At 37.2% G+C, this 20900-nt stretch overlaps 1 protein-coding gene across 6 annotated transcripts in view; it reads right to left on the bottom strand.

The window, feature by feature from the left end:
* Window positions 1–1356: 1356 nt before the first annotated feature.
* Window positions 1357–20900, bottom strand: part of FGFR1OP (FGFR1 oncogene partner) — a 62201-nt gene continuing 42657 nt past the window's right edge. For 3 of the 6 annotated variants that reach the window (XM_030556742.1, XM_030556738.1, XM_030556737.1), the window contains 8 exons: window positions 18840–18899; window positions 14215–14435; window positions 10006–10086; window positions 9682–9794; window positions 9349–9417; window positions 4354–4393; window positions 3645–3738; window positions 1357–2783 (listed from right to left, as the gene is read on the bottom strand). In XM_030556742.1, coding sequence (XP_030412602.1) covers window positions 2703–2783; window positions 3645–3738; window positions 4354–4393; window positions 9349–9417; window positions 9682–9794; window positions 10006–10086; window positions 14215–14435; window positions 18840–18899 — 759 coding nt within the window. In that variant the 3' untranslated portion in view covers window positions 1357–2702. The remainder of the gene's footprint in view (window positions 2784–3644; window positions 3739–4353; window positions 4394–9348; window positions 9418–9681; window positions 9795–10005; window positions 10087–14214; window positions 14436–18839; window positions 18900–20900) is intronic. The other 3 variants (XM_030556741.1, XM_030556739.1, XM_030556743.1) reach the window with 3 other exon arrangements.

Here is a 20900-nt window from a genome sequence, read left to right as displayed (position 1 = left end):
AACTCTACGCAGTATTCAAGATGTGGGCGTACCATGGATTTATACAAGGGCAATAAGATACTCAGTCTTATTTTCTATCCTCTTTTTAATGATTCCTAACATACTGTTTGCTTTTTCGACTGCTGCTGCACACTGCTTGGACATCTTCAGAGAACTATCCACAAAGATGCCATGATCTTTTTCCTGATTCGTTGTAGCTAAATTAGCCCCCATCATACTGTATGTACAGTTAGGGTTATTTTTTTCCAGTGTGCATTACTTTACATTTATCCACATTAAATTTCATTTGCCATTTTGTTGCCCAATCACTTAGTTTTGTGAGATCTTTTTGAAGTTCTTCACAGTCCGCTTTGGTCTTAACTATCTTGAGCAGTTTAGTATCATCTGCAAACTTTGCCACCTCACTTTTTACCCCCTTCTCCAGATCATTTATGAATAAGTTGAACAGGATTGGTCCTAGGACTGACCCTTGAGGGACACCACTTGTTACCCCTCTTCATTCTGAGAATTTACCATTTATTCCTACCCTTTGTTCCCTGATAATTACCTGTTCTGTTCATTCCCTCTGGAGCACCTGGCATTGGCCACTGTTGGAAGACAGGATGCTGGGCTAGATGGACCTTTGGTCTGACACAGTATGGCCGTTCTTATGTTCTAAGTGCCTCCTGTGGAAGTTCTAGTGGAAGAAAACACCCTCAGACGTGCTGCTGCTCTTTTTTTTCCATGTCCTCCTTTACAGGTAGTAATTCTAAAATGTGGAGATCTTGTGCATAAAGAATCTCAACCTCAACAGTGAATGCTACAAGGTCTTTGCTACTTCAAGGCTGCTGCACATACATTCTGGGATGGTCTGAGCCTGGGGAAAATCTCTCTTCTGTGCTCAAGACCGCTACATTACGGCACAATGTAAGATGTTGACACCATGGCTCATGTTCTGCGGCTTTATGCTGGCTATTTGGGGGATGCACATAAATAAAAGTCACTTTTCACTTCTGCCTCAGATAATCTACCTACTGTGCAAGTATAACCTTCCAATACAGCCAGCCCCATATCTGTTAGCTCAATGTGTAAGAGCCTAAGTCAGACTCAAATCAAAGTAAAGCAGCTCTATAAGCTGTATCTAGCCTGTGTCTGTTAGAGGATGGAGATGGATGGCAGGAGAGAGATCACTTGATCATTACCTGTTATGTTCACTCCCTATGGGGCACCTGGCATTGGCTACTGTCGGTAGACAGGATACTGGGCTAGATGGACCTTTGGTCAGACCCAGTATGGCTGTTCTTATATGGTCTCACATGCTATTGTTATTGAAATGCTAGTAGCTTGCCTGAAATAAAATTACAAAACCTACAAAAAGATGATTAATATATCTTTATATTCACTGACATGTATCTTTTCCAATGTATTTTTCTAACAATGCTCAAAAAATACACATTTTGAAGGCTTGTTTCAGTATTACAAATGTCCATGACCTATATAATACAGCAGCGCCAAGCATGACAGTATAGTTAAGAAACTGTCAATGTTTCCATTACTGACTGTTTTTCAAGAGTTGATAATGGAAATACAAAAATGTGCTCCTGGCTATAAACTTAGTGGGTTCAATATCTTAGGCCTGGTATTTATTTTTAAATATTTGGGTTTAAATCTGTTCATTAGTCATTAGATTTTGGTACACAGAGAAGTTTAATTGTTTCATACTTTTTTGGTGCTCCGTTTTTAAAACAAATATGGATTTTAAACAATGAAAGTGAGTCAATACAAATTAAGATCTTCCCCAGTAACATGAACTCCACAAACCATTAAACAGCTCTTCTCAGAAATTTTGTTATTCTGTATTATGATCTGTGGATCATAAGGGAATCTCACATTTTTATTGGGATTTTAACAGCTGTTAACATTAATGAAATAATCACACAAAAAAAGTAGTTTAGAGTAACGTTAATGGTCTGACAAATACATTAAAACAAGAAAGTTCAGAGTTGACAGATACTTCAGCCAAGATTTTCAAGAGGTGCCTACTGATTTTAGCTGCCTCAGTTTGGGCTGTTCAACTGGAGACACTTTAAAGGGGCCTGATTTTCAGAAAATGCTAAAAATCAGGCCCCTTATAGATCTCTAAAGTTGGGCTCCCAAAAATCACTAGTCACTTCTGAAAAATCTTGACTCCTTAAAGTAGGCATGGAGTGACTAGGTACTGAGGCAGATTTATTAGATATTATGTAAATTTCATATAGACTGCTGAAGATTTTAGTAAGTTGAAGAAGTAACTCTAAGTTTTCTTGCTTATCTCAGCTAAAAAATCAGACTGTTACCATAACAGTGTAAATTCCTTATAAAGCCATACATCTGTATAGAAGTTCTGCAGCTTTGCTGATTTCTTCAGTTATGTTCTCTTATAGACTGATGGTTTTGTGTATCCATCGCCAGCAATGGAAATCCAGCTGGAAAAATTCAACTCCTTGTGTGAAAGGTTTTGCTGAACCAGATGGAGAACAACAATTCCAATATTAGACTCAAGCTGGAATGAACTATTTCATTCAGTTCTTGCTATGATTTTATAAGAGCTCTCTACATCTCCAGTCTTTCTGAAACACAAGGCACAAATAGGGAACAGACTTTCCAGCAAAGAATGATTGTCTGAAAATAGCAGTCCTCAAGAGTCCTCAATCCAACACTTGAAACAGCTCTGCTGTTCAGTTCTATGCCACATCCTCTAAGTAATCTGCAGCATCAACATCACTTAACTGAGAAATGGTAAGATCTTGTGTGAGGTCTTCAAGCTAGAAAACAAAATCAATCAGACAAGATATATATATTTATTTATATTTCAAAATCTGTTAAACTATGCAGTCCTGCAAAAAGCATCTTGCTAGCTTACAGCTCTGCCCTGAAAGGTATCAATTCCAACATATGAGATACTGTGTGCATTCAACTGCCCATTAAGTTAATGAGAAGTACCTTATAGAATTGGGCTCCTAATGCCACTACTTTATTTTTCCAACCAAATAAAGAACAATTGGTTCAAATGAGAAAAAAATTATTTTAAAATCAAGTAGATTTGGAGTCACTTGCCCTGTTGACAATTTTAAAAATGCACTGAAAATTTCTAGAAGGCGATCTAGGCAATAGGCTGTTAGCACGCTGTCAGCAAAGAACAATTCAGCTGGTAACAGTACCTATCTACTAACTGTAATATCTCAGAATTCAACAGAATCCCAGCAAAAATACTTTAAAGTGTTCTTATTTAGAAAGGGCATATATTCTAACAATGCAGACAGAGGTATGGAAATTTGATAGTCAGTGCTGAATAATGAAAATATGAGCACAACCAAGGCAGTTAATAAAAACTCTTGCATATGCTACAAGATTACAAAAAAATCTCTCAAACTGTTAGTTACTGCAGAGTTAGTCCAAATTACTATTATTTATTTATTTACTTTAAAAGAGTCAGTACAGAATCTAACCCTAACAGTAAGTGAATGGTTATAAATAGAAGGCAGTTTTAATGAATGGCATGACTATATCCACTTGTGCCCAAAGTGTTTATTACGTGATGACAGTTGTCCAGAAAGGACAGCCAAACATCTAACCACAATATCTAATAAAAGATTAAAAGCACGCCCACACAATAAAAGTCATACTTTATCACTGGCATTCAAGTCTTCTATTTCCACAGAAATTTCTTCTATTTCTTCACCAATACTGATGTCACTTTTTTCTGAGCGATGACTGGTACTAATGACAGAAAAAAGAACAAAATGTGAAAATAATTAGATTTTCTTTTTCTGCTGTACAAGAATTCCCCCCACACTCACACACCTCTATAGGAAAAAGAGTCTTTAGGTTAGATAGCTCAATTTTTACAGAAAAGATATTTAAATGATAAAAATATTTGAGAATACACCTGTAACTAAATTAAGCCGTGAGAAATAAGCTGTGCCATGTAAATTGTAGGATCAGGGCCTTAAATATTATTGCTCAATTGTCTTCTCTTCATGCTACTGAGTTTTCTAGATGCAAGATTCAATTTGGACTCTTATATAGACAGTTAGCTAAAAATATTAATTAAAATGTATAAAAAGTAAATGATAAAACTGCATTGTTGAGAAGAGCATATTTTTCTTTAATAAAAAAACCCTAACGCTTGTCAGCATCCTAAGGACACTCCTGCCTACAGAAAGTATAAAAAAAATTTATATTCACAGATGTATAGCAGACAGATGGCAGCATTGTCAAATTGATCACGATAAAATTGAACCTACTTCTGGTTCAATGTAACTAGAAAACTGAATGATGTTTACTATCCATTAAATATCACATTGTAGCAATAGAAGTATTTTTCCCTCTTACCTGTTGAAATCATCAACATACTCATCTTCATCACCAGTTCCTAAATAATGAAAAAAAGTATTTTACTCAACAAAACAGATTCCCTCTGTAGGAAATACAAAGAGATCAAAATTATATTTTTGTGTCAGAACAGAGTATATAAATCCAGCTGTAGGTAGCAGGAAGAGTAGATCCTCTCAAAATGTGTATAGATTAGAAAGAGAACTCAAGTCTGATGTTAGCTAATTGCAACCTAATCTCTTTTCCTAATTTAGACAAATCCTAAATCAAGCACAGCATTTCAGTGAATTGGACATGGCTTTCAGCTCTGTAGCCAAACCATCAGTAGTTCTATTTTGTTGTATAACTTGATACTTCTTAAATTAGTATATCATCATGACGCAAAGGAAAAATAGGAAGAATAGTAAGAGACCAATATGGTTCCATCAGGGCTCTTTCATGACTTTAAAATCAAAAAGGAATCCTACAAAAAGTGGACAAATTGCTATGGAGGAGTATAAAAGAATAGCACAAGCATGAAGGGACAAAAATCAGAAAGGCTAAGGCACAAAATGAGTTGCAATTTGCAGGGGACATCAAAAGCAATAAGAAGTTCTTTAATAAATACATTAGGAACAAGGAAAAAAAAGATGAAGGGAAATATAAGTCCTCTGTCTAGTAGGGAAGGAGAACTAATAACTGCTGACATCAAGAAGGCTGGAGGTACTTAATGCACCTTTTGCTTCAGTCTTCACCAAAAACGTTAAATGGTGACAAGATTCTGAACACAATTAATATTAATAACTAGGGCTGTCGATAAATCACAGTTAACTCATGCGATTAACTAAAAAAATGAATCGCGAATAATCGTAGTTTTAATTGCACTGTTAAACAATAGAATCCCAATTGAAATTTTATTTAATTTTTTTGGATGTTTTTCTACATTTTCAAATATATTGATTTCAATTACAACACAGAATACAAAGTGTACAGTGCTCACTTTATATTATTATTTTTGATTACGAATGAAATAATATTTTTCAATTCACCTCATACAGGTACTGTAGTGCAATCTCTTCATCATGAAAGTGCAACTTACAAATGTAGATTTTTTTTGGTAACATATCTCAGCCAACCGCTAAGATTAACAAGTTTGTTTACATTTATGGGAGATAATGCTGCCGGCTTCTTATTTACAATGTCACCTGAAAGTGAGAACAGATGGTCGCATGGCACTTTTGTAGCTGGCATTGGTATCTACGTGCCAGAAATGCTAAACATTCATATGCTCCTTCATGTTTTGGCCACCATTCCATTGGACATGCTTCCATACTGAGGACGCTCATTAAAAAAGTAACGCGTTAATTAAATTTATGACTGAACTCCTTGGGGGAGAATTGTATATCTGCTCTTTATTTTACCCACATTCTGCCATATATTTTATGTTATAGCAGTCTTGGATGATGACCAGCACGTGTTGTTCATTTTAAAAACACTTTCACTGCAGATTTGACAAAATGCAAACAAGGTATGAATGTGAGATTTTTAAGGATAGATACAGCACTCGACCCCCAGTTTAAGAATCTGAAGTGCCTTCCAAAATTGGAGAGTGACGAGGCGTGGAGCATGCTTTCAGAAGTCTTAAAAGAGCAACACTCTGATGCGGAAACTACAGAACCTGAATCATCAAAAAAGAAAATCAATCTTCTGCTGGTGGCATTTGATTCAGATAATTAAAATGAACATGTGTTGGTTCACAATGCTTTGGATTGTTATCAAGCAGGACCTGTCATCAGCATGGACACATATGCCCTGGAAGGGTGATTGAAGAATGAAGGGACATATGAATCTTTAGCATAACTGGCACATAAATATCTTCCGACGCCAGCTATGACAATGCCATGTGAATGCCTATTCTCACTTTCACGTGACATTGTAAACAAGATGCAGTGAGCACTATACATTTTTATTCTGTGCTATAATTAAAATCAATATATTTGAAAATGTGGAAAACACCCAAAAATATTTAAATAAATGGTATTCTATTATTGTTTAACAGCATGATTAATAGCACAATTAATCAGAATCATTTTTTTTAAACTCGCTTGACAGCCCTATTAACAACAAGGGGAAGGAATGTACGACAAAATAAGGAAAAAAAGATTAAAGATTTAGATGAGTTAAATGTATTCAAGTTGGCAGGGCCTGATGAAATTCATCTTTAGGATACTTAAAGAACTAAGTAAACGAACCTCAGAACCACTAGCTAATTATCTTCACGCACTCATGGAACATGGGTGAGGTCCCAGAGGAGTGGAAAAGGGCAAACATAGAACCTATTTTTAAAAAGGGGAACAAAGATGACCCAGAGAATTATAGACCCGGAAGCCTAACTTCGATACCTGGAAAGATACTGAAACAAATTAAACTACCAATTTATAAGCACGTAGGAAATATTTTAGGGAAGTTCTATGGCTTGTGTTATACAGGAGAGCAAATTAGGTGATCACAATGGTCCCTTCTGGCCTTGGAATCTAGGGTTATAAGGAATAGCCAGCATGCATTTGTCAAGAACAAATCATTCCAAACCAATGTAATTTCCTTCTTTGACAAGGTTACTGGCCTACTTGATAAGGGGGAAGCAGTAGATGTGAAATATCTTGATTTTATCAAACCTTCTGACAAGGTCACACCTGACATTCTCATAAGCAATGTAGGGAAATGTGATCTAGATTAAATTACCATACGATGCATGCACAACTGGCTGAAAGACCATACTCAAAAAGTAGTTATCAATGGTCTGCTGTCAAAGTGGGAGGGTGTATCTAATGGGGCTGCAGGAATCAGCTCTGGAGCTGGTACTATTCAACATTTTCATTAATGACTTGGATAACAGAGTGAAATGCATACACGTAACATTTCCAGAAGACACAAAGCTGGGAGGGGTAGCAAGCACCTTGGTGGGACGATTACAATTCAAAATGACCTTGACAAACAGAACCGGTCTGAATTAAACAAGAAGAAATTCAGTAAAGACAAAATCAAATGCACAGAAATAACTACAAAATGGAAAATAACTATTTAGGTGATAGCGCTGCTGAAAAGGATAGGGAGTGGGGGAGTAGAGGGGATCACAAACTGAGTATGAGTCATTGTGATGCAGTTGAAAAATGGCTAATATTCTTGGGTGTATTAACAGGAATGTTATATGAAAGATACAGGAAGTAACTGTCCTGCTTTACTGAGCACTGGTGAGGTCTCAGCTGGAGTACTGTATCCAATTATAGGTGCTACATTTTAAGAAAGATGTGGAAAGATTAGAGAGTCTAGAGGAAGGCAAATAAAATGATAAAATGTTTAGAAAAAACTTGACTTATGAGGAAAGGCTACAAAAATTAGGCATATTTGAGGAAAAAAAGACTGAGGGAACAGCTGATGATAGTCTTCAAATAACTTAAGGGCTGTTATAAAGCAAACAGCGATCAATTGTTGTCTATGTCCATTGAAGGTAAGATAAGAAATAATGGGCTTAATCTACAGCAAGAGAGGTTTAGGTTAGATATTAGGAAAAAACTTTCTAACCATAACAGTAATTATGCTCAGGAACAGGCTTCTAGGGAGGCTGTGGAATCTCTGTCACTGAAGGTTTTGAAGAACAGATTGGACAAACACCTGTCAGGGATAGTCTAGGTTTACCTCACTGCAGGGGGCTGGACATTTCTATGATTCTATGTTGATATTATAATTGGGAGAATTTCAAAGACACAAAAGGCAATTAGAGGTGCCTAAATCCCACTGAAAGCCAATGAGAGTTGCATGCCTAACTTCACTTGTGCCTTTGAAAATCTGCCCTAAAAGCCTATGCTACCATTCTAAATAAAGATCCTAAGTGAACACTAATTCTGAGATGCATTTCCATGCTGGATAAATTTACTCGTCTTATATATTTTGCCATAGAATTGAGAACAATGGTTACTGGACACTGTTGTCATCAATCATGACAATATAACACTAATAGCAATGTGGGGAACTGCTTCATAAAAGCTAGTATCATATTAACTTAAGCTGCTTTACAAGACATTTTATTTTTTCTTACAGTAGGCTTCCCTCTGATGTTCTAGTCCAGTGATTGTCAAACTATCTGATGTGGCAGGTCAGCAGTTTTTCCCCCCCCCAATGTGCCAGGGACCGGTACCGTATTTCCGCCATATTATCATAGTTTTTGTCTAGGGACATACCACATCAGATCAGAAAAACTAACAAACATTCTTCATTGTATTAATTGGAATGGGAATGTCACGTACATGCAGAGATGTTCCCATTTAAATATATTCAAGACTGACTGAAAGGCTGTGCATCTGGGCGGATAGTATAAAATGACTAGATCCAAGAAAATATTATTTGAACATTCGTAATAATGTTAATTTATATCAGAAACAATATAATGAATAAAATAAAAATTGGCAGACATTTTTTATTTTGTTGTATCAATATTATAATATGTACTTCTGAAAACATAATATTATTTAATATTGTCGATGTTTATAGACTGATAATTATTCTTGGTGGAATTCCAGTGTGATTTTTAAATTATACTATTATTTCTCTCTTTCTTTCCTGGAAACTTGCCGTGGACCAGCAGCCAATGGCTCGTGGACCGGCAATGCTCCACGGACCACTACTTTGAGTAGCACTGTTCTAGTCAACAATACCTTACTGACAAGCAGACCAACTACAAAATTATCCCCAAAACGTATGCATGGAGTGGCTTGAGTTTCTGTTGTATGTGTAAAATAATTCTGGTAGAAACATACATATAATTCCTGCCAGTTAGGAATTTTGTATAAAGAATATCTTGCTTTTCTTACTCAAGCAAGACTCCAGCTGACGCCAATGGAACTTTTATCAGAGTAAGACAGCAGTATATTTCAGTGTCTCATTTTCCTTGAGGAGCTGAAATGTAAGGCATATCAAAACTAGGATGTTTACGTTCCCTCATGCTCAGCGACTACTTGCCTAATTCAAGAGATCCAAATTTTGCATTCACCAAGCGTAGATCTTTCAAAACAGAGTTTCTATTTGCATCTGTAACCAAAAAAAAATTGAAATCAGAAATATGTTTGGTTATTGTTTGAAAAAAAGGGCATACTTAAATACATCCATCAACCAATTAAGTCTAGTATAATTTTTCTATAGGCTAATATTATATTCCAAATTTAAGAGCCAATCCTGAAAACACTTACAGACATATAATCATAGGACTGGAAGGGATCTCAAGATCAACTAAGTCTATCCCTCGTCTCTCTTGCCCTACTCAAGATACAAAAAGGATTTCAATACTATACTTACGGTCAGGTTCTTTTAGTGAAGGTGCTCCAGCAAGGGAGCTTAGCCCACTCCTTAGCGGGGGTGCATCAGAAAGAGATGCAAGGTTTCCTCCTCGTTTGTTGGATTCTGTTTTCCTAAAAAGGGAAACTATTTGTAAATAGATATGTGACTCTCTCTTCTACCACCCATTAAATATGTATGCACCTAGAAATAGTAATGTATGCAGCAAAAGATCAGGTGAAGGAACTATTCACTCTACAATCTAAAAAAGGCCAAAAACTTCCTACTGGAAGTTGGTGGTAAAAGTGTCAAGCAAGACATGCAAGAAGAAAGTTATTTTCTCACCTATTCATGGACTTCTGCCTGTCTTCTGTCACAAATAGATCTCCTGCATCTTCTTCAGTATCACTATTTTTATCAAGGGGCCTTTAGTTATCCCCACAAAGACCATATAGCCAAGAGGAAAAGATTGATGCATAAATAAATATATCAACTAGTTTCTGCTTTTAAATTATGATCAGTTTTGTTCAACAAAACTAGTAACAGTCACGTTGTAGAAAGCAAGCCCCCCTGAGATTGCAGCAAAATGGATTTTTTTCATTGCCACATGATAAACTGGTTTAGCTGCCATTACATTTAGGAATGGAATATAGATTAACACATTATTTACAAATAAAAGATGCAACAAGCACATTGAAAGTCTAAGTTTAATCTTCACCATTCCTAGAAAATCTTTTCAGTGACCAAGTTGTGACTGTAATACAATTTTCATGTAATGTATTTTACACTCATCTAATGAGATGATGTCTGAGCAGAATCTGATTTTGCATTAACTTTCTACGGTTTTGGTGAGTTTAATGTATATTTAAACAAGTTATATAAATTTATGATAACTCTACGTTACATGTACATACACATGAAATATGATAGTTTGTAATCTTCGTCCACAGTGTATTATTTTACTACATGTATAATAAATCACAAAATCTGTAGAACCTGGCTAATTAGCATTTTGCTAATTCATTTACCATAATTTGCACACACAAAGATGCCTTACTATGGAAATGCTATCAGTATCTGCATGCTACGTAAACCAAATTAAGATACACAAGTCTAAAAATTTATGTAATATTGATATGGAAAGAGATTGTTAGCATAATCCATGTAATTGACAAACCTTGTTTCTTTTCTGCCATGGAGATTTGTTCTTTACAAGGAAATTTAGTTTTGCTGAGTAACTAAGGCTTCTTTTCGTGAACTCTTATCTTTCAAGCATTTTCAGGTAGCAATTATGAATAAGTATTACCATTCAAGTCATTGGCCTTTGATGCATTTAACAACTGAGGACCATTTGAGTACTCATGTAATACTGTAGTAGTAAAATTCCTAAACACTGTTTTTATTGCATTTCCTTATGTTTATAAATATAGGCTAGTTGTATTGTTTGCTAACTATTGCACAAACCTATTTAAGTCCTTCTAATGTTGTTTCGTCTTTTGTTTTGAATTATTAGATTACAAACACAGGTCTATGAACTGTAGAATTTACACTCACGATTGTTATATTTAGTTTTCAAGGACAATAATTAACACAGATGCACTGGATGCGTTATTCTAACTTATGAATAAGGCTGCGATTTAGTCACAGAGGTCACAGAATCCATGACTTCCAAAGACCTCTGTGACTTTAGGCGCAGCGGGTGGCAGGGCGGATCCCCAGAGCTTGGAGCAGCCAGCAGAGGGGGACCCTGGAGCTCCCACAGCCTCTCCCACATCCCGCAGCTGCCCAGGCTACTCATTTTCTCATGGGTATTTTCAGTAACAGTCAAGGACAGGTCACGGACTTCCATGAATTTTTCATTATTGCCCAAGACCTGTCCATGACTTTTACTAAAAATATCATTGACAAAAACGTAGCCTTACTTATGAACCATGATGATATCAGTTAAAAGCCAAGGTAATCCGGCAAGACAAAAATGTAGGAAATTGCAACAATCCTGAGAATCTACCTGCTTTGAAAGGCACTATCACTATCTCAGATTCAATGACTGGAGGAACAAATTCCTTTGAAAGTTTCATTTTAATATTTTAAAGCTGCCAGTTTAAAGATCATGCACAATTATCAGATCCCTCTGACACTGGTATTCCCATCTATTGTTTTATCCCAGTTTATTACCTCACAATCAGTTGGCTGTAGAAATTAACATGATGTTACAATCAATTAGTACTTAAACTCCTAAATAAGCAGGAGCAAATCAAAAAAATAAGAAGCAGAGTTCTTTCTAATGTATTCATTCAATATTTTTCATGAGAAGTCAGCTGCTCTTTAAATATATCACAGGAGCATATCTTGTAATTTTTATTTCCCACTAGGTAACAGTCATAAATAATCACTTTTTGACAAGAGTTTGCCGGTTTATTAGAAATAGAGGGGAGAATGATCTTGTGTGGTTACTTTGTGCCACACCAGGATCCTCCTAACATAAGAGCGAGCATGTGATACTGCAGGGCCAACATAAGAGAGCTTAGACCAGTGGTTCTCAACTAAGGGTATGCGTACCCCTGGGGGTATGCAGAGGTCTTTCAGGGAGTACATCAAATCACCTAGACATTTGCCTAGTTTTATAACAGGCTACATAAAAAGGACAAGTGAAGTCAAGACAAACTAAAATTTCTTAAAATGACATGTTTAAATTACTCCATATACACTGAAATGTAAGTACAATATTTATATTCCAATTGATTTATGATAAAAATGAGAAAATAAGCAATTGTTCAGTAATAATGCGATGTGACACTTTTCTATTTTTCAGAGTAGCAGCCATGTTAGTCTGTATCCGCAAGAAGGACAGGAATACTTGTGGCACCTTAGAGACTAACAAATTTATTTCAGTATAAGCTTTCATGGGCTACAGCTCACTTCTTTGGATGCACAGAATGGAACACACAGACAGGAGATATTTATAGATACAGAGAACATGAAAAGGTGAAAATATGCATACCAATTGGAGAACTTAACATAGGGAAATAGATTCAATTAGTGTAATGACCCAAACATTCCCAGTTTCTGTTTAAACCTAAGTTAATTGTATCCAATTTGCATATTATTTCGAGTTCAGCAGTCTCTCTTTGGAGTCTGTTTTTGAAGTTTTTTTGTTGCAAAATTGCCACCTTCAAGTCTGTCATTGAGTGGTTAGAGAGGCTGAAGTGTTCTCCCCCTGGTTTTTCTCCTCACACCTTCTATGGGGCATCTCAATTATCACTTCAAAGGTTTTTTTTCCTCCTGCTGACGCTAGTTCATCTCCATTGATTGGACTCTTCCAGTTGGTATGCATATTTCCACCTTTTCATGTTCTCTGTATCTATAAATATCTCCTGTCTGTGTGTTCCATTCTATGCATCCAAAGAAGTGAGCTGTAGCCCACGAAAGCTTATGCTGAAATAAATTTGTTAGTCTCTAAGGTGCCACAAGTACTCCTGTTCTTTTTTATATTTTTGTATCTGATTTGTAAGCAAGCAGTTTTTAAGTAAGGTGAGACTTGGGGGATATGCAAGACAAATCAGACTCCTGAAAGGGGTACAGTAATCTAGAAAGGCTGAGAGCCACTGGAGTAGACCACCTCGCTGTCTGTTGCCAATGTAAAAGGGAAAGAGTGGGCATGGATGGATAAACCTCCTGCTATATTAATCCTCAGGTGCATTTCTGGCACACCCAAAGTCAGTACAACTTTAAAGTTGCTCTAACACAGCACAGTGGAAATGACTCTGCTCAGAGCTGCAGCAAGATCAAGGAAATGAGAATGTGGGTTTTGACACCTTTGCACCTTTCAGTCAGACTTGCACTTCAAAATATCATTTCACTCATCATCAGACACTATAAAACCACAAAATGCCCTAAAATGTTTGGGCCTGCAAAGCTGACACATTCCAGAAAAACAAATTACTTTACTGAAAACAAGTCAACTTGGACACACTGGGTAATAAATGTGAACACTGATTTCTACAAGGGATTTCCTAATGCTTGTATTGTATGAAGCTGGTGTGTCTGTGTCTGAGAGAGAGAGAGAACGAGAACTATCAATATTTTCTTAACTACTCCAGTACTGTGGATTAGATTCTGCCAGTCCTTGCAAAGTTATGCAGAGAAATAAAGACTCTCCCCTCCTACTTGTGCAGCTACTTTAAGGTTGGCCGCAGTTGCATCTTCAGGGCTCAAGGAGCACAGGTTTTGTACCTTAGATACTTACTCCTAGCAGCAAATGGGTTGGAAAGCTCATGGTTTAGCAGAGCCAAGGCTCCACCTGCCCTTCTCCAATCCCACCAGCCAGATCAGTTGGCTTGGTATCAGAAGAGAACTATGCAACATCACCAAAAGGGTGAAAATTACTCACCAGTGCAACCAGGGAGCCTCAGGAGGTATTGTGCATTTCTAGCAGATGTTTTACAGTGCACCTACACACCATTTTTTACTACAGGCTATGTACAAGTAACACATCTAACCCAAACCTACTAAGCATCAAATAAATGTGTTAATTAGGGAGCATGGTTTACTTACCAGCCATAGTTTCTCTCCGGTTTGGGTATGGGATCATCAAAAAATGAATCTCCCTCTATATCATCCTCACCTACAGCTGGATCACTTTTTTCTTTGGTATTTAAGTCTTTGTTGTGTGGTTGAGAAACTGGCTTTGTCTCATTGGGAAGAAAGTGAATGCTGCTTTTGCTTTTTGTTTCTCCTGATGAAATACTTGTATCACTTTGACTGGTTTCGGCAACCTTAAAAATAAATAAATAAATAAAATAAAATAAAAATAAAAATAAAATAAATAATCAAATTTACAGGAGGGAAAATGCCTTTTTTGAGTGAAGTCATGGAAATAGTTTCTCATGACTGAACTGCAGTTCAGCTGTTAATAAAGGACCATCAGGGAACATACACTATGCAAGTTATCCACGTAATCAATTTTTTAAATTGATTTAATTTTTCTATTTTTGTACCCATACAAGTGTATCAACTACGAAAAAAAATCCTATTTCAAAGCCATCTAAAGAGCTCTTTAAAAAAAATAAATAATAAAAAAAAATCTATCCCATCCCCTCTGTAGGACTTTATAATATAGGTTATACCTAGAAGCAAAGTCAAATGAACCAAAAATACTCTAATGCAGAAAAATGTACTGGAAATAAGTAAAATTTACTTTTTGTGTAGGCAATTTAGTTGCTAACTAGGCATGTTTCAGTCTTCCACTCCTATCTAAATGTTTTCCTAATATTTGAGAACTTGATTTTTTTAACCTTGCGAACATAGTTAACAGATGCTGTCGGAATATAGAGCTAGGGATATTAAGTATGGGGGACTCTATAGTTGGATTATTTATGGGACAGAGCTAATGACTTGTGTTGTAAACTTGGTTCCAAGACTACCTTGCACAACTGTAATCAAGGTACTTACCCTTTATCTCTCTATTTGCCAATCAACAGTATAAAAAAAGAGGTTATCAATATCTACCTACCATAGGGGTGTTGCAAAATAAATGTTTATGAAGATACTATATAAATGCAAGAGTCAAGGTGCATAAGGTAATATCTTTTATTATACCAATTTCTGTTGGTGAAAGAGAAGCTTTTGAGCTTCACAGACCTGAAGAAGAGCTCTGTGGAGCTTGAAAGCTTGTTTCTTTCACCAACAGAAATTAGTCCAATAAAAGATATTATCTCATCCACCTTGTGTCTCTCATATTCTGGGACCAGCACGACTACAACACAACTGCAAACAAAAATATCAGGGCAAAATATTCATGTGCAGAGCTACGTAAAGTGACTATGGTAACACGGCACTCCATGTTTCCCAATGACTTTCATGACCATATGTGCTCATTTTTCCAAGTAAAATGCTTTTTATTCTAATAATTATGGCACAAAGTCAATTTAAACTAAGAATTAAGCTATGTTCCTTCCTTCTTATGCAACACCACAAGTAGTAAAGCCAAACTGTTGTGTTAGAGACAACTGTACAAACCCACTGGCATCAAAGGGGTTCTGAAAGACATAGATGATTGAAACTTAAACAATTAGTTTAATGATGCACAAGAAAGGATGGAATACTGTTTACTCACTTAGTTGCATTGGCTCTTACAAGTTGAACAAGAATAAAATACAATCAAAACTTACTGGTTAATATTCAGCAGAGAAGACTCTGAATGTATACAAGCAACAACTCCATTGTGTAAGAAAGTGCTATTTTTAGACAGTCACTTTTCAGAGCAGAATCACATTTTAAAGGTAGTCAGTGAAGGTGGGAACAGAACTTAGAAGTAGAGATTGGAGGAGAAAGATCATTCTATTTTGTGGCAGTCCCGCCCCCTCAACATGTATATGTTCTCTGCGAAAGAGACTGGAGCCCCATCTCCAAGGCAAGTCTACTTGATGGGCTGCCCCAGAGGCACAGACCTCAGGAACCCTAGGAGCCCAGGCTGCCAAGGAGCTGGGTGAGCAAGTTAGCAGAAAGCCAGGCATGTTTCTTGCCTAAGTTTCAAAGGAATTTAATCAAATTGGAGCCATCTCCATGAAAAACTTTTCAATTTCAATGAATTAGTAAATTCTGATGAAAATATGTTACACTGGAATTTCCCCAACCAGCTCTATTCAGAAGTATTTTATTCTCAAACAACATTCCGCAGAACACCAGCAATACTTTTCCAGAAGATGTGCAGAGTGAAATAATTTGAAACAGTTACTGGATGACTGGCTATTTAGAGGGTGAGGTTATTTATGAAAAATCTCTCTTACACAGTTAGAAAAACATTGAATTACATTCATATGGCTTGTGGAGGGGCATTTGATCCATTATAATAAAAAAAAAAAAAAAAAAAAAGAACCCCCCCCCCGCCAACTCAGCATTTTGACTACCTTTACCACATCCCGCAGACGCCATGTAAGCATTACATGGTCTGACAGACCTAAGCAGCAGCCTCACAGGGAATTCTGACAACTCAACACAGAAAAGAACGATTATATGCACCCTCGATTCTGCAAAGCGTCACTAGATTTCTGCAAGATCTTCTGAACAAGGCTCATCATTTTGGAAGTTAAACATAGCAAACAGCATTATAGTAATCTCTCCACATCTGAATTATACCTACATTTCCAACTTCCTTTTCTCAGAAATAGTTTGGCCAATTCACCTCAAATTGGCCAGAAGAGTTACTGTTTGTCCATAGACAAATCTGCATCAAGTCTGAGGAGGAAACACCTCTGAAGAAACTTAGAGCAGTAGTTGTCAACCTTTCCAGACTACTGTACCCCTGAAGCCACAGCCCTGCCATCCGGCACTGTATCCTAAGCTCTGCCACCCGGGACTGAAGCTTGTAACCCAGCTTTGTGTGGCCCCCTGTGGCGTGGGAGCTCGAACAACTGCCCTGCTTGCCACCCTCTAACGCTGGCCCTGCACTTGCACCCCCCTCAAACTCATCCTGTGACACCCCCCCAAGGGTCCCAACCCCCAGATTGAGAAACACTGATCTAGATGAGCTGACATACCTCTTGGAAGACCTCTGTGTGCCCCCCAAAGGGTATATGTACCCCTGGATGTGAACCACTGACTTAGAGGAATGCTGAAAATCCATCTTATAATTCAAATATTGATGTAACCTTAACTATGGAGAGAGCTATTGCCATTCAATAATGCCTTTAATGACAAATATTAATACAGAATTGAAAACTCATTCATTTTACAAGTACTTGAGAGGGAAGTCAACTCACAGACATGGGGTTTTAGCATTTTTATCATTCTCTCCCACACAACTCTTTTTCAAATTAAACATCCTAAAAAGTTAGACATTTTAAATGTGAAGAGGTCAAGAGTGGTATGTGCTGGGGAAGTTGGATCATTTGTGATTTACAAGTTATCTTCCAAAAGTGTTTATTAGTTAATCTAAAACCATGTTACAAGGCAAAAGAGTCAGTTTTAAAAATTATTCGTTCAAGGAATATTCTACAGTGGGAGAGCAAAACACCTCATGTTATATAGCAATACTACTAAAACTGAAGTAATATCAATATTTCCACTTAAGCTTCTTTTTTAAAGAGATTGTAAATATTAGTGGAAATCTGATGCAGATAGACAAGGTTACAAACCAAGAGCAATTTTTTCTAAATTAAAACTCAACTGGCTAATATTTTTATAAAAAGCTGATTCTTAAAGTTTAGTTATTTAAGATCCTATTCGCAAGCCTAGTAACTAATAAAGTACATTAAAATCAAATAAAATCTGGCAATTAATCTATTCATATACTCTTAATCACTTGTGATGCAAAACAGAGAAAAGAGCAAAGATAGTAAACTCTGAAAGGTGGCTGTGAATTTTTTTTCAGAAAGGTCAGATACACAGCCATAACTATTTGTTGTAGTCCTGATTTATACCATCCTTACACAGTAAGATCCCACTTCCCTTACCAAGACTGAGTGGTACCTTAACCTACAATCACTCTCAGTTTTAATGGGAGAATGCAAAGTAAAGTAATAAACGTAAATAAGGGTAGCAGAATCCGATTATCATTTAAAGACAAGAAACAAATGCAATATGCAACAAGAGGAAAGGGAGATGGTGAGTAAGCATGACAGTAGTAAAAGCACGTACATAATGGTTCCAAATAATTTTTTAAGGATTTTTTTTTACAATTAAATACAATTTATCCCCACTAGCTTTCTATCTACCCATTATCATCCGGTGATGTCTTGTAGACAACAAGGTAAAAATGGATCTTAAGGAGGGTTGTAAAGAAGATTAATGGCTTCACGGATTAGTTTTGGGAGGATATGCCAAATTAATGCAACATTAAGAAAAAAGCCTTTAGAAATTCAGACTTGAAGACATTCTACACTTAAACTCATGCGGTTGTCGTTCCCTCCACACGTCAACAGCATTAGTTAACAAAGAAGTGCCCAACAGAAAGCTTAATTTTTCATTTGTTAGTATGATTTATGAAGTAAGCTTTTTATGTATACAATATTCTAAGTATGGTGCCTTAGAGTGCCATTTCTATACCTTTATATTAATAGCTAAATTACAATAAACTTTAGTGTTTGCATTGTCAGTTTATTTTATTTTTTAGTATAATCTGTTTTCCTAAAGGAAGACTAAAAGCACCTGCCAGCATCTTCTCCTCTCATGCATTTTACCTGCTCACCAGCCTTGTCCAAGCACTTTTTCAGTTTACGATGTCCTTTATACCTTGGTATCTACGCATAAAATAATAATAGCACAAAGAAATAAAAAAAAAAACAAAAAAGCCATGAGTAGTTTAAACCACTCTAATCTGCATTTATATATAGCAAGTTTTTTTAAGCAGTAAATCATTGCAACTAAATTTTCCCATCTTCAGGGATGTTCTCTCTGTGGCCATGTGGAAATTTTCCATGAGAACATTAACAACCTATCGTCATCTGGAAGAGGTAATTGTCTGGCAAATAAAATAATGGACATTGACTAACATCTGTCAGATACTAGTTTCTATATGAACACATTTCATGAGGAACTCCCCAGAGAAGCCCGTAATAGAAGAGTTTTTAAACTAAGGAATGAGAGAAGACCAATAGGTCTGGAGGAGCACATGGTTTGGACAGATACCTCCCTTAGAGAAGGATTTATTAAAGAGGATACTCTATAAGCAGCACTCAAGGAAGATAAGGCTGTTGTGGAGAAGCTAAATGAGCTTTTGCATCCATCTTCACTTAAGAGGATGTGGGGGAAGATTCTCACACCAAAGCCATTCTTTTTAGGTGACAAATATGAGGATCTGTCCCAGATTGAAGTGTCAATAGAGGAAGTTTTGGAACAAATTAATATGTTTCAATTTATCAAGTCACCAGGATCAAATGGTATTCACTCAAGAGTTCTGAAGGAACTCAAATATGAAATTGCAGAACTACTAACTCTGATATATAACCTATCACTTACATCAGCCTCTATACCAGATGTCTGGTAAACAGCTAATACAATACCGAATTTTAAAAAAGGCTCCTGAGACAATTCTAGCAATTACAGGCCAGTAAGTCTAACTCCAGTACCAGACAAACTGGTTGAAACTATAGTAAAGAACAGATTTATCAGAAACATAGGCTACGTCACTACTTGCAGATATAGAACACCGGGTGTTAAACCAACCCTCAGAGACAGCAGCAGGGAAAGCGCTGTTGTGTGTTCACACGGTGCTCCTTGTGACTGTGGAGCATGTCCACATTAACAGTTCTTGCAATGCCACAGAGAGCAGTGCATTGTGGTAGCTATCCCAGTGTGCAAGTGGCTGCAGCATGCTTTGGAAAGGGTTTACAATGCCTAATGGGGCAGGCACAGCGTCACATGATGCAGGTTTCCCAATCTCATTGTTCCATGGGCATCCTACTAGACTGCCAGCTGTTTTTCAAATGAGGGGGCGGAGAATGTGACAGGGAGTGTGTTGTGTGTATATAGAGGGAGAGACTGTGTTTTGGGGAGCAGAGTGAGTTAGCATGCTACCTTGTAAGTTCAGAAAGTGGCACGGGGAAGGGGGAAACCCAACATCAGCCCCTACCCCCGCCTCTCTCTCTCTCACACATACACACACACTCTGCAGCAGGAGCATTCCACAGTAACGATTGATTTGTGTCCTGCAGCAGATAAGCATGCGGGATGTCAGAAACAGAGCTTTGAAAGGGGATATCCGCATGCCTGCAGCAGAGTTCAAAACAATTACCAGAGCTGCCACTTGACTTCAGGGGATTATGGGATGTTTCCAGAGGCCAATCAGAGTGCAGTAACGCAACGCATCATCCACACTGACACCCCGGCTCTCCAGCCTGGGCACAGCAAGCTCTATGCTTCTCGTGGAGGTGGATTACCAGGAGCACTCCAGCTGTAGAGTTCAGGTGCTCTAAGTGCCTTGCCAGTGTGCATACCTCAGGAGTTATGGTGCCTGAGGCTGATTTAATGCGCTCTAAACTTGCAAGTGTAGACAAGGCCATATATTAACAGGATATGCTGTGGAAGAGTCAACGTGACTTTTGCAAAGGGAAATCATGCCTCACCCATCTACTAGAATTCTTTGAGGGGGTCAAAAAGCATGTGGACAAGGATGATCCAGTGGATAAGGCATATCCGGACTTTCACAAAGCCTTTCACAAGGTCCCACACCAAAAGCTCTTAAACAAAATAGGCAATAATGGGATAAGTGGAAAGGTCCTCCCATGGATCAGTAACTGGTT

Source organism: Gopherus evgoodei, chromosome 3 (assembly GCF_007399415.2).
Source record: "Gopherus evgoodei ecotype Sinaloan lineage chromosome 3, rGopEvg1_v1.p, whole genome shotgun sequence".
Classification (NCBI taxonomy): Eukaryota; Metazoa; Chordata; order Testudines; family Testudinidae; genus Gopherus; species Gopherus evgoodei.
Note: the sequence above shows the minus strand (reverse complement) of the source record. Positions and strands in the feature narration are given on the sequence as shown.